The sequence below is a fragment of the Talpa europaea genome (assembly GCF_964194135.1).
Source record: "Talpa europaea genome assembly, chromosome: 14".
NCBI lineage: Eukaryota > Metazoa > Chordata > Mammalia > Eulipotyphla > Talpidae > Talpa > Talpa europaea.
This window is the reverse complement of record NC_140082.1, coordinates 64821009-64833374: the sequence shown is the minus strand read 5'-3', so window position 1 is coordinate 64833374 and position 12366 is coordinate 64821009. Positions and strand designations below refer to the sequence as shown.

The 12366-nt window shown below is 36.2% G+C and overlaps 1 protein-coding gene across 2 annotated transcripts in view; it reads left to right on the top strand.

Annotated features, from left to right (window-relative positions):
* DESI2 (desumoylating isopeptidase 2) overlaps nt 1-12366 on the top strand; it is a gene marked incomplete at both ends in the record, with an annotated part of 48178 nt that overhangs the window by 16295 nt on the left and 19517 nt on the right. For both annotated transcript variants that reach the window (XM_084254179.1, XM_084254178.1), the window contains one exon: nt 11399-11471. In XM_084254179.1, the coding sequence (XP_084110305.1) occupies nt 11399-11471 (73 nt within the window). The remainder of the gene's footprint in view (nt 1-11398; nt 11472-12366) is intronic.

Here is a 12366-nt window from a genome sequence, read left to right as displayed (position 1 = left end):
GAAACACTGAGAAACACTACTCTTAATTTCAAAAATGTTAATTTACGAGATAGTAGCAATTACAGCATGAATAACTAACAACTGCAAATCATTTAGAGGAATTTCACAACTGAAATCATTCAATTAAAGACTTGGTCCTCATACTTTTTGTTTTGCTTGCTTTCACTTATCTCATTAAATATATACTTAAAATAGGCATCATTCATATTGCCTGCATAGCCTGGGCAAGACCTTGAGGCAGAAAGACTCAAGGCTTGCTGACCTTGAGTTAAACTCTTGTCTTCCTTAGGCAGCTGGCCCAGTTTTTAAAGCTTGGGCCCTCCAGACGTATTCTCTAATAACAGAGTTAGGAAGCCCTTACAAAAGTAGAAACATTTGGAGGCATTCTCTCTCTCTCTGACCAACTCTCCATGGAAGATTTACCCTCTTCTAAATCTATTTTAAAAAATTACACCAAAGAAAAACATTATAATGTAAATTCTAAGCATTTCTTCAACAATGTGCTGCTGATATTATGTAAGAGGTGGCTAACCAGAATACATCTATTTAGAGTTGGTTTTTTTCTGTCCTGATGTGTTACTTGTTTGTTTTCCACATGTTTTTGAAGACCGCTGTCTGGAATTAGGACTGCAGTGTATAATTTGAGAATTAACCCACTTAAAGGTTTCTGACTGAGGGGCCTCCCCACTGGTGCAGCGGTTGAGCACTGGGCTGCGAAGCTGCCCGCAGCCTCCGCAGCGCTGGTTCGATCCCCGGCCACTGGGGAGGGTCCCACATGGCGCGCAGACCTCTCCTGCCGCCCGCTGCTCCCCTCAGCAGTGCATTTCGGGCCTTCTGCCTGCTCTGCTCCCCGCTCTGGCTCTGGTGAATTCTCTCACCCTCCCGCACTTCTGACTGTGCCCAGTGCTTGTATAAATAAATAAATAAATCTTTAAAAAAAAAAAAAAAAAGGTTTCTGACTGAGGATAAGAGTCCAAGCACTAATTAGAACATCTTTTGTGTTGTAAAATACTTTAGGATACCTGATTTTTTTTTTTTTGCCAAGAGTCCCACATTACTAATATATATATATATTTTATTTTACTCATAGTAAATTTTATGTTGTACCATTTCTTGGAATAAGAACAGAGAAATGGAAACTTTTCATGAATTTCTTGGTTCTTGTTTTGCTTACAGAGAGAAAACTTTGATGTAATGCTAAATGTTAAAAATGTATTGTATTTTAAGAAAATTTTATCCATGGAGGACTGATGGTATTCATAGAATAATTTTTGCTTAGGTTTGTCAACTGTAAAGTGATCCTTTTCTGTCACTGATACAAGTTAGAGCATTCTTTACATCAACATTTTAAGAACAGTTTTACTCTTCAATGGATTTTAGTATATTCACAGACTTATACAACCCTCATCACAATCAGTATTAGTTTTTAATCAACCCCAAAATAAACTCCATGCCCATTAGTAATCATTCCCTGCAAACTTCCCAGTCATAGGTTATCACTAATCTGCTTTGTAACAGTGTAGAGTTACCTTTTCTATGTAATTCATATAAAATCACTTATTTGTGATCTTTTATTTTTGTGATCTTTTATCTTTTATGGATCTTTTATGTATACTTATTTATGATCTTTTATTATTGTGTTTTTTTTCACCTAGCATAATTATTTTAAGGTTGATTCATGTTGCAGCTTATGTGAGTACGTAATTGTTTTTACTGAGAAATTACATTGTACAGATACACTACACTATCGCTTTATCCACTCCATGGCTGATAGATTTCGGTTGTTATAATTTTGTGGCTATTGTAAGTAATGCTACTATGAACATGGATTACACCATTGTCTGTGGCTATATACCTAGTAGTGAAGTTGTTGGGTCATATTAATTCCGGGCTTCATATTTTGAAGAACAGCCAGACTTTTCTAACCCTGCCACCACTTTTTTTTTTCATTGTTTCATTATTTAAATTCCCATTAGCAGAATATGAGAATTCAAACTTTTCACATCCTTGTGAACACTTATTATGTCTTTCTGAGTATATCTGAATAGGTATGAAGTGGTATCTAATGGTGGTTTTGATTTGTATATCTTCTTGAGAAATCCTGTTTAGATCCTTTGACCTTTTTTTTAAGTAGGTAATAGCCTTGTTCTTGATTTTGGTTTTTGTTTTTTTTCCCCTAAAGATTTATTTATTTATTTTATGCAAAAACTGGGGTACAGGTCAGAAGTGCGAGAGGGTGAGAGAATTCACCAGAGCCTGAGCGGGGAGCAGAACAGGCAGACGGAGCAAAGACACTGCAGAGGGGGGCAGTGGGTGAGGCAGGAGAGGTCTGCTGCGCCATGTGGGGTTCTCCCTGGCCAGCAGGGAATTAAACCGGTGCTGCAGAGCCTGCAGACAGCTTCGCAGCATGGCGCTCAACTGCTGCTCCACCAGGGAGGCCCCTGTTCTTTTTTTGAAGAGTTTGTTATGTATTCTATATATAAGTGCTTTATCAAATGTATGGTTTGCCAGTATTTTCTCCCAGCTTATAGGTTGCTTTTTCATTTTCTTAATGTGTCCTTTCAAAGATAAATGGTTTTCATGCTTGTTAAGTCCACTTCTGTCTGCTTTTATTGTTGCTGTTGCTTCTATGTTTTCTTCTAAGAGATTTATAGTTTTAGTGCTTGCATGAGTCTGTGATTCATTTTGAGGTAATTTTATATATGATATGAGGTAGCAGTCCACTTTCATTCTTTAGCATGTAGATGTCCAGTTGTCCCAGTTCTATTTCTTGTAAAGACTGTATATGTTTCTTCCATTGAATTGTCTTGGTACCCTTGTTGAAGATCAATTGACAACAAATGTAAGGATGTACTGGATTCTTTTCCACTGATTTCTACATTTATCTTCTCGCCAGGGACACTTTGTCTTGATTACTGTAGCTCTATATTAAGTTTGAAATCAAGAGTCTTCCATCTTTTTCACTATTGTTTTCAGTATAGTTTGGGAATTATGGGCCTCTTGAATTTCTGTCATTACCTTTTCGTTTTCTGCAAGAGAGGTATCTGGGATTTTGATAAGGATTGCAGTGAATCTAGTCACTTTGGAAGTATTACAGTATTAACAGTAAGTCTAATCTGTGAACATGGAATGTCTCTCCCTTTATTAGACTTTCTCTAATTTCTTTCAATAATGTTTTATAGTTTTCAGATACATGCTATGTAGTACTGTTTTTAAATGTATCCCTAAATATTTTTTATATAACTATAAATGAAATAATTTTCTTAATTTTATTTTTGTCGTGTTCATTGTTTACAGAAATAAAATTGATTTTTGTTTATTAATCTAGTATCCTATAGTTATGCTGGACTTAGAAGTTTTAGTAGTGTTTTAATAGATTTGTATGGTTTTCTATATAAAAGATACCAACTTCTAGCAGAGACAACTTCTCTTCCTCTTTTTCCATCTGGGTGCCTTTTTCTTCTCTGGCTGCCCTGCCTAGAATCTCCAGTACAGTTTTTCATAGATGTGGCAAGAGTAGACATCCTTGTCTTAATCTTGGTCTTAGAAGGAAAGTATTAAGCCTTTCACTCGTAAGTATGATGTTAGGGTTTTTCATAGATGCCAATTAATTTCTTCTATTCCCAGCTTGTTCAGTGTTTTTATCATGAAAGGTTGTTGAATTTTGTCAGATGCTTTCCTATACATAATGAGATGGCTGTGGGTTTTGTTCTTTATTCTGTGAAATTATATTATATTACATTAGTTGATTTTTTCAGATATTAAACTTATCTTCCGTTCCTAGAGTAAATCCCATTTGGTACTGGTGTATAATTCTTTTTATATTTTGCTGGATTCAATTTGCCAATATTTTTGTTGAGAATTTTTGAGTCTATATTTATAAAATATAATAAGTTATAGTTTTCTTCTGATGTCTTGTTTTGGAATCAAGTTAATGTTGACTTTATAGAATGAGTTGGGAAGTATTTACTTCTGTCTTTTGGAGCAGTTTGTGATGAATTGGTATTCTTATTCAAATATTTGGTAAAATTCACCAAAATCATCTGGTTTTAGGCTTTTCTTTGTGGGTAGTTTTTAAAGTGCTAATGCATTTTCTTGTTGTTTATACTCATTCATTACAGATCTATTCAGATTTTCTGTTTCTTCTTAAATCAGTTTTGGTAGTTTGTGTCTTCTCAGCAGTTTGTATATTCCAGGAATCTCTCCAATTGATCTCAGTTCTATAATTTGTTAGTATGTGGTTAGTTGTTTGTAGAATTCTTTATAAACCTTTGTATTTCTCAAGGTCAGAAATCTTCATAGATATCTAACCAGGAAATAGGTACTTAATCTTACAAAGACATTTACTCTTAAATTTGGGAAACTTTCTAGGGATAGTAAATATGAAGAGACATTAAAAACAAAAAATTACTGAGTCCTCATTGTTAATTGCTAATAGCAAATACACATCAACATTAATTCCTCTCTGGCACAGACAGGGAAAAAGATAAATATGTTAGTAGTGAGGGAAGGCTTTTGCTATTCAATACTGTTCAAAGGGTATCTCCAGGTTAAGAAATTGCTTCCTTAGCAACTTGTGGTGATCTGATTGTCCAACTTTCCATCTGAAAGTGAGGGTAGCACGACCACCTGCAGAGCTACTGGATATTTACTTTTCATTGTATTGTCTCAGCGATTCTTTAGAAACTTTATTTGGCCAGATCTCATTACAGTTAACTCCAAAGGAATGACCAAATTTTTTTTTTTTTTTTTTTTTTTTTGATGGGACCCTCGCCGGTGGCCAGGGAACAAACCAGCATTGCAGAGGCTGCAGGCAGCCTCACAGCCCAACACTCAATCGCTGCGCCACCAGGGGAGGCCCAGAATGACCAAATTTTTGATGATACATTTCTCTCTCATTTTATGGATCTATAAAATGTGTCAAAAACATACATTTTTGGTTTTTAGAATGTAAAGTCTTGAGGGCTCCTGGTAGTGCAGGCGGTTGAGCGCAGCACTGGGAAGTGTCTGCAGCCTCCACAGTGCCGGTTCAATCCAGGCCAACCGGCGAGGGTCCCACATGGTGCATTGGACCTCTCCTGTATTGCCCGCTGCTTCGCTCAGCACTGTATTTCATCAGTCTGCCTGTTCTGCTCCCCGCTCTGTCTCTGGTGAATCCTCTCACTCTCCCGCACATCTGGCTTGTACCCCAGTTCTTGTATAAATAAATAAATACTTAAAAAAAAAAAAGTAAAGTCTTGAATGCAAGGGAATTTTAGGCCAAAGTAGTATAATATGTACTCAGGCAACATAGAAAAATTCTAAGCATGTTTAAGAGATTGTTTCATTTGTAAAAGCACAGAGAATGTGATTTCTGAGTTTAGGTTCCCTACCTTGACAAGTTCATTCCCATCCTAACTCTATCTTAACTGTTTGACCAAAAGTTCACTCTTTGGTTATATATTTTTTCTTTTTCATGAAAACCTTTCTTATCTCTCATAATAAAGCATTTGGATTCTATTACAAATTCCATTATAAAATTACTTTCATGAGGCTGTTTATTACTCAAAGGTAAATTAAGTGATATTAGACATTAAATGGAAGTAAATATTCAATTTACTAAGAGTTTAAAACCCATTTGGTTATTGCAGACAACCCGTTATGTACATATCTCTCTCTGGAAAATATTCTGTATTTAAAAGAGAAACTCACACTGTAATAAGAAAAAAAGGTCACTTTAAAAAAGTTATTCGCAGCCAGAACAAAAGCCAGATCATTTGGTTGCAAACAGTACAAGCAGTAGACTTCCTCAATTGGAAAAAGCAATTTAAGTTCTGGAAGTTGGCTGCCAAGGAAACTACTGACTGCAAAAAGACTAGCAGAGTTTTGTGCAGACTAAGCATGATTGCCTTGTGGCATTTTCTACTCTCTATGAAAAGGATGAAAAAGTAAGTAACTTGGAAATACATCACTTCTGTTGCATGGAGACAGGGAGTGGATCATTCTCTTTTTTTTTTTTTTAAATGTATTTATTGGGCCTCCCCTGGTGGCGCAGTGGTTGAGCGCTGGGCTGCGAAGCTGCCCGCAGCCTCTGCAGTGCCGGTTCGATCCCCGGCCGCCAGCGAGGATCCCACATGGCGTGCAGACCTCTCCTGTCTCGCCCACTGCTCCCCTCAGCAGTGTATTACGTCAGTCTGCCTGTTCTGTTCCCCGCTCTGTCTCTGGTGAATCCTCTCACCCTCCTACGCTTCTGACTCTACCCAGTGCTTGTATAAATAAATAAATACATCTTTTAAAAAAAATGTATTTATTTTATATAAGAACCGGGGTACAGGCCAGATGCTCGGGAGGGTGAGAGGAACCCTCTCACCATGTGGAACCATGTGGAACCCTCACCGGTCAGCCTGGATGGAACCGGCACTGCAGGCTGCGGACAGCTTCATAGTGCTGCACTCAACCGCCTGCGCCACCAGGGGGAGGTCCGGATCATTCTCTTTAGTTTTCCCTACCTTTTTATTTTGAAAATGGTTTAAGCCTTTTTTGAAGGGGAAAAAAAAAAAAAGCTGAAAGTATAATCTGCCTACTTTCACCTAAATTCACCAGTTTTTGAGCATTTTTGCTTTCTCTTATCCTCCTACACATGCACTCAAATGCACATAAAAAGTAAATCACAATTACAACTCTTCTTTAAGTACTTTAACATATATTTCCTAAGAAGACATTCTCTACCTAACCATGTAACCTGAAATTTTTCAACTGATACAGTATCTCATGAATAATCCATTTATTAATATTACCCCTAAGTGTCTGCTTTTCCTTTTTTAAAATCTAGAACCCAAAACTCCATCATTACATTTAGTTGTCATGTCTTTTGAATCTTTAAAGAAGATTTAAGACTTTCGTGTCCATTATTTTTTAAAAGACAAGGCCTCTTTCCTTCTAGACTGTCCCAAAATCCAGATTTACCAAGTGTTCCCTTGTAGTTGCAAGTCTGTTTAGCGTATTTGATAAGAAAACTAACAAAGGAAAGGAATGTGTGGTTTTTCTATTTCATCATACCAGGGGGCACATAACAATCTATATATTTTAATTATTATTAATAAGACTTAGTTTAATCTTGGATAAGACTCTTGGATAAGACAATATTCACCATATTTGTCCATTGTAAAGATATCTTTTCACCTTACAATTTAGAAAAATGAGAGATTGATACTTTGAGGACATGTGAACATAGTTCCCTGTAACCTTCTTTCAGTGGTTTTAGCATCCATGCTCCTTGTCCAGTGGGGGGGGTTATTGATGACCTTGCCTCTATTTTTATTGACTCGCCTTTTTCTGTAAAGAAGAGCTTTCCCTTCTTTAATTTAATTTTTAAATTACTGTGAACTTGGGATTTTTTTAGTTATATGTTAACATGTGTTATATGTTACATGTTCAGTTAACATGTTATATGTTATAACATATTGTGGTTATTCTTTTTGATATTTGCATTTTCCCAAAGTTGCTTTTCAGCCAACTTCTAAATCACATTTTTATCTCTCCATCATTCTTTGCACACTTCTTACCTTGTACTTTTTCTGCCCCAACATGGAATCAACCTTTTCTCCAAGAAGTCTGTTCCTTTTAGTGGAGAAACCAAGATTGAGTAGCCTGGCTTATTGCTTAGGTAAAATACACTTTTTAAAATCATAAATTCATACATATTACCGCCGTGAAAATCCTTAGCTTTCGTCCTTTCATATTTATATCTCCCTTCACCCACATTTAACAGCTCTGGTTTTCCACCCCACACCACCCAACCTCACCCCCAGTATGTTTACTCATTTATTCTATCTATAGTACATACAAAATAATTTTAGAATTACTATACTTGTACCACTATGAACAATAAATCTTCTAAGTTTAGAATTTCTTTGCACTTCTTTTTGTCCTTGGAAGATATCCTATAAGGGCATATAGTCAAAGTACTATATTCAGAAGTTAACTTAAATTTTTTATTGTGGGTATGTTCTTAATTTGGTAAACAACTGCATTCATTCATTTTGTTTGAATTCAGTTTTAAGTTGTATTTTTTTCATCTTATAAATTTAACTTTGAATATATAAAACATTTACATGGCTCAAATATCAAAACTGTAGATACAGGGCCTCCCCTGGTGGCGCAGCGGTTGAGCACTGGGTTGCGGGGCTGCCCGCGGCCTGTGCAGCGCCGGTTCGATACCCAGCCACTGGCAAGGGTCCCACCAAAAAAAAAACAAAAAACAAAAAAAACTGTGCATACAAGATAATTTCAGGAAGTATCCCTTCTTTTCCATTTCACCCATCTTCGATAGGTAACCATTTGCTTTGTGAGTTGCTGTTTTATTTTCCATCTATTTCTTTTTTGCAAAAATATACACACTGACATTTCCATAAGACACAAACTTTTTCTGAAAAAGTCCAGATACAACAACACTGTCATTATAACATGGAAGCAGCCACAGATTATTTGTAAGTTAATAGGTATTACTATGTTCTTTTTTTTTTTTTTAATTTATTTATACATACAAGTACTGGGGTATAGGCCAGATGTGCGGGAGGGTGAGAGGATTCACCAGAGACAGCAGGGAACAGAACAGGCAGACAGACTGAAATACAGTGCTGTGGGGAGCAGTGGGTGAGACAGGAGAGGTCTGCCGCACCATGTGGATATCTCCGTGGCCGGCTGGGATCAAACCTGCACTGCAGAGGCTGCAGACTGCTTCACAACACTGCGCTTAACCGCCTGCACCACCAAGGAGGCCCATTGCTATGTTCTAATAAAACTTTATTTGCAAAGAGAGAAGATGGCCAGATTGGCCTGCAGACATAGTTTTTGGCTCCAGTTTAAGGGGTAGATTTAGATAAATACACTGCCATACAAAAATATATCATAATGTCCTAGGTAGATATTATTTGGTACCTTGCTTTTGTTTCCCTAACAAATGTATACTCAAATCAGTCCCTGTCCGTTGCTCAAGAGTATCCCCTTTCTGAGTACATAGCCTTCCAAATATTAACCTGTAAGTAAACTGGTTCTTACTAGTATTTTGTTAACACAAATTAATGATGTTGTACTTAAGGATGTTTTGTATATATGCAGTCTATTCTTTTATGGTAATGTAGAGATTCAAATAACTAAAACTTGCTCAGTGAAAAGAATATAGTATTTTATTTTAAAATGAGATTTTTCTAATTATAAAAGTAGTGATACACATCATTAAAGTATTTCTTTATATTCTTTTACTCCCATCCCAGCCATGTCTATTCCCTTCTCTCAAACTCTTAACAGTTTGATCTATGTGATTTAAGTCTTCCTTCTTTTGTTGTATTTAATGGTGGGTTTGTTTTTATTTTTTCATATTATCATGTAAGCATACAGGACAAATTTATTTATTTTTACAAATATCTATTATGCTACAGATAATGTATCATGGCTTGGTCTTTTTACTTTAAGTGTCTTAGCTATCTTTTAATGTCCATGTGTATTGTTTACTCATTATTTTTAGTAGCTCATAATATGGATTTACCTTTATTTATTTAACTATTCCCCTACTGATATTTCGGTTGTTTTTATTTTATAGACTTCAATTAATATCCTGGAACTTGTCTTTATAAATGGTTAAATATTTCTATAGAATAGATTGCAAGAAGTGGGATAGTTAATTGTCACTGACTTATGCTTCAACCTTGTCTTCCCAACACCTTATCAACACCAAGTACTGGCTTTTTTTTTTTTTTATTTATTTACCAATCTGATGAATAAGAAAAGGAAAAGTAGCTTATTATTTTAATTAATATTTTTTCTGTTCATTAGTGAGATTGTTAGTTCATGTTTGTTAGCTACTAATTCTGATTGCTCACTTGTCTATAGAATTTTTTTTTAATGGAGCTTTTTGTACAGTATCCTTCATTGTCTGAACCTTCCCTTTCCAAATTCTGAAATTAAATAGATTTGGAAAAGGTTTTGAGGAATCCCTTGCTATATGTGCCATCAGTTCTCTCCTTCCAAAATCAGATTGACTCAGTGCTTCCCCAGTGGTGCAGCAGTTGAGCGCTGGGCTTCGAAGCTGCCCACAGCCTCTGCAGCGCCAGTTCGATCCCCGGCCGGCTGGTGAGGATCCCACATGGCGCGCAGACCTCTCCTGTCTTGCCCGCTGCTCCCCTCAGCAGTGTATTTCGTCAGTCAGACTGTTGTGCTCCCCGCTCTGGCTCTGGTGAATTCTCTCACTCTCCCATGCTTCTGACTGTACCCAGTGCTTGTATAGATAGATAAATAAATCTTTAAAAAAAAAAAAAAACTTTAAAAAAGAAATCAAATTGACTCAGATAGAAAAGATGCCTCTCAATTTCCTTACTTGCCATTCAAAGCTTGGCTGTCCAAAATCAGAGACTAGATAGATTCAGATAGAGAGGTGACTTGTATCCTTATACAGTAAAAAAGTGTTACACATTTTTATTCCCTGTATGTCATTTATCTTTTGATCTTGATGTCGTTTTACACAAGGAAAAGTTACAAATGTTTATGTTGAACATCTCTTATTTTCCTCTGAGTTCTAGGTTTTGCTTTTTCTTAGGTTGATTTTCCCATCGTAGAATCTTTTGATATCTGTCCTTTTTTTGTAGTACATGATTCTTGTATGTAGTACTAGATTCATGAAATGTATTTTTATACATAATTTTGTCAACAATTTTTAATAATTTACCCTTTATCATTAATTTTATGACAATGATACCATCATCATATGTGATATCTTATTTTAAATCACCAACAGGAGAACTTTTATGTCAGTTATTTCTCTGCTCTGACCAAGTTTATATTTTAAGGGCTTTGCTCTGAAGTTTTGATAATGTGCTAGTTGACAAATGGAGACATTTGTTTTGACCCAGGAATGCATTACACTTGAGACATGGCATACTCAAGGACCCAAAGATCAGACCAAATGAATATTGGTTTTTGTTTTTTTTTTTTTTAAGATTTATTTATTTATTTATACAAGAACCGGGGTACAGGTCAGATGCACAGGAGGATGAGAGGATCCACCAGAGACACAGTGGGGAACAGAACAGACAGACTGATGAAATATACTGCTGAGGGGAGCAGCGGGTGAGACCGGAGAGGTCTGCAGTGCCATGTGGGACCCTCGCCGGCCAGACGGGATCGAACTCGTGCTGCAAAGGCTGCGAACGAACAGCTTCAAACCACTGCGCTCAACCACTTGCGCCACCAGGGGAGGCCCCCAAATTAGTATTGTTAATGGAAGCTATGAGGAAAAGTACTAAGTAATGTGTTGGAAAGACCTAAATATCCAGTAAAGGATTTGGGGAGTAACTTCCTATACTATTATTGAGTCTTAAATGAACAGATATTCTGAAATTTTCTTTTTTTTTTTTTTTCTTAGTACTGGATGAATGAATACACCTCATCCATTGGAATTGGAGTTTTCCATTCAGGAATTGAAGTATATGGCAGAGGTATGTGTACACACAGTTTAAGTATACTTTCTGTAGATTTTTGCCTTGCAAAGGAGTTGCAAAATCAAAGCTATAATTCTTCCCTTTTTCACAACTTCTGTACTTTTATTGCAGAAAATAGAAGAATAGAAGGGAAAATAGACAAGTGAATGTTCATTTAGTTATCTTTTATTCTAATACTATGTCTTAAAAAATATTTTCCTTTTGAGGTTGTTGTACTATCACAGTTTTACTCTAATATTGTTGACATTCCTAAGAAACTTCTTACCTTGCAGAGTAGTTTGATAAAACAACCAATTTGGTTGGGAAAGCGTTGGAGTGTTGACTAGAATCCTGTAGGCTTCTAAAGGAATTTTGGTACTAAATTCGTTTGTGTAGACTGCAAGTGTAGTTATAAAGTCAAAAAATATCTCTGACCAAATCCTGCCTTTGATTACATCTAGAATTTTGCTCAAGAATGATTACCTTTGTCATCAACTTGGACCTCTTTGTTTTTTACTACCCTTTATTATGATTAACATTACATGGCAGTCAAATCAGTCAGCTGTTTTTCAATAGCTTTTTCCTTCCTTCTAATTCCCACTCCTGATGCAAGATAGTCTACTCATGATCAAGCTGTAATCTGTAATAGTCTTTGTAGAACAGATCATGTTGCCAGTTTTTTACCAGGGTTGTGATAAGTGATTCTGAATCATAAACTCAATCTAGCAGAAATGTCTTTATTTGCTTTACCTTGGCAGTCTTTGTGACCTCTTAGAACATGTTACTGCAGTTTACCTGGTTACCCCTAAAGACTGCATCCCAGCTTTAGCCCATACAAAGAAAAGGCTTGTTTACTTAAATGTGTATGATGGTTTATAATCTCCCTTTTTTATATTCCATAGTAGCTGCTTGT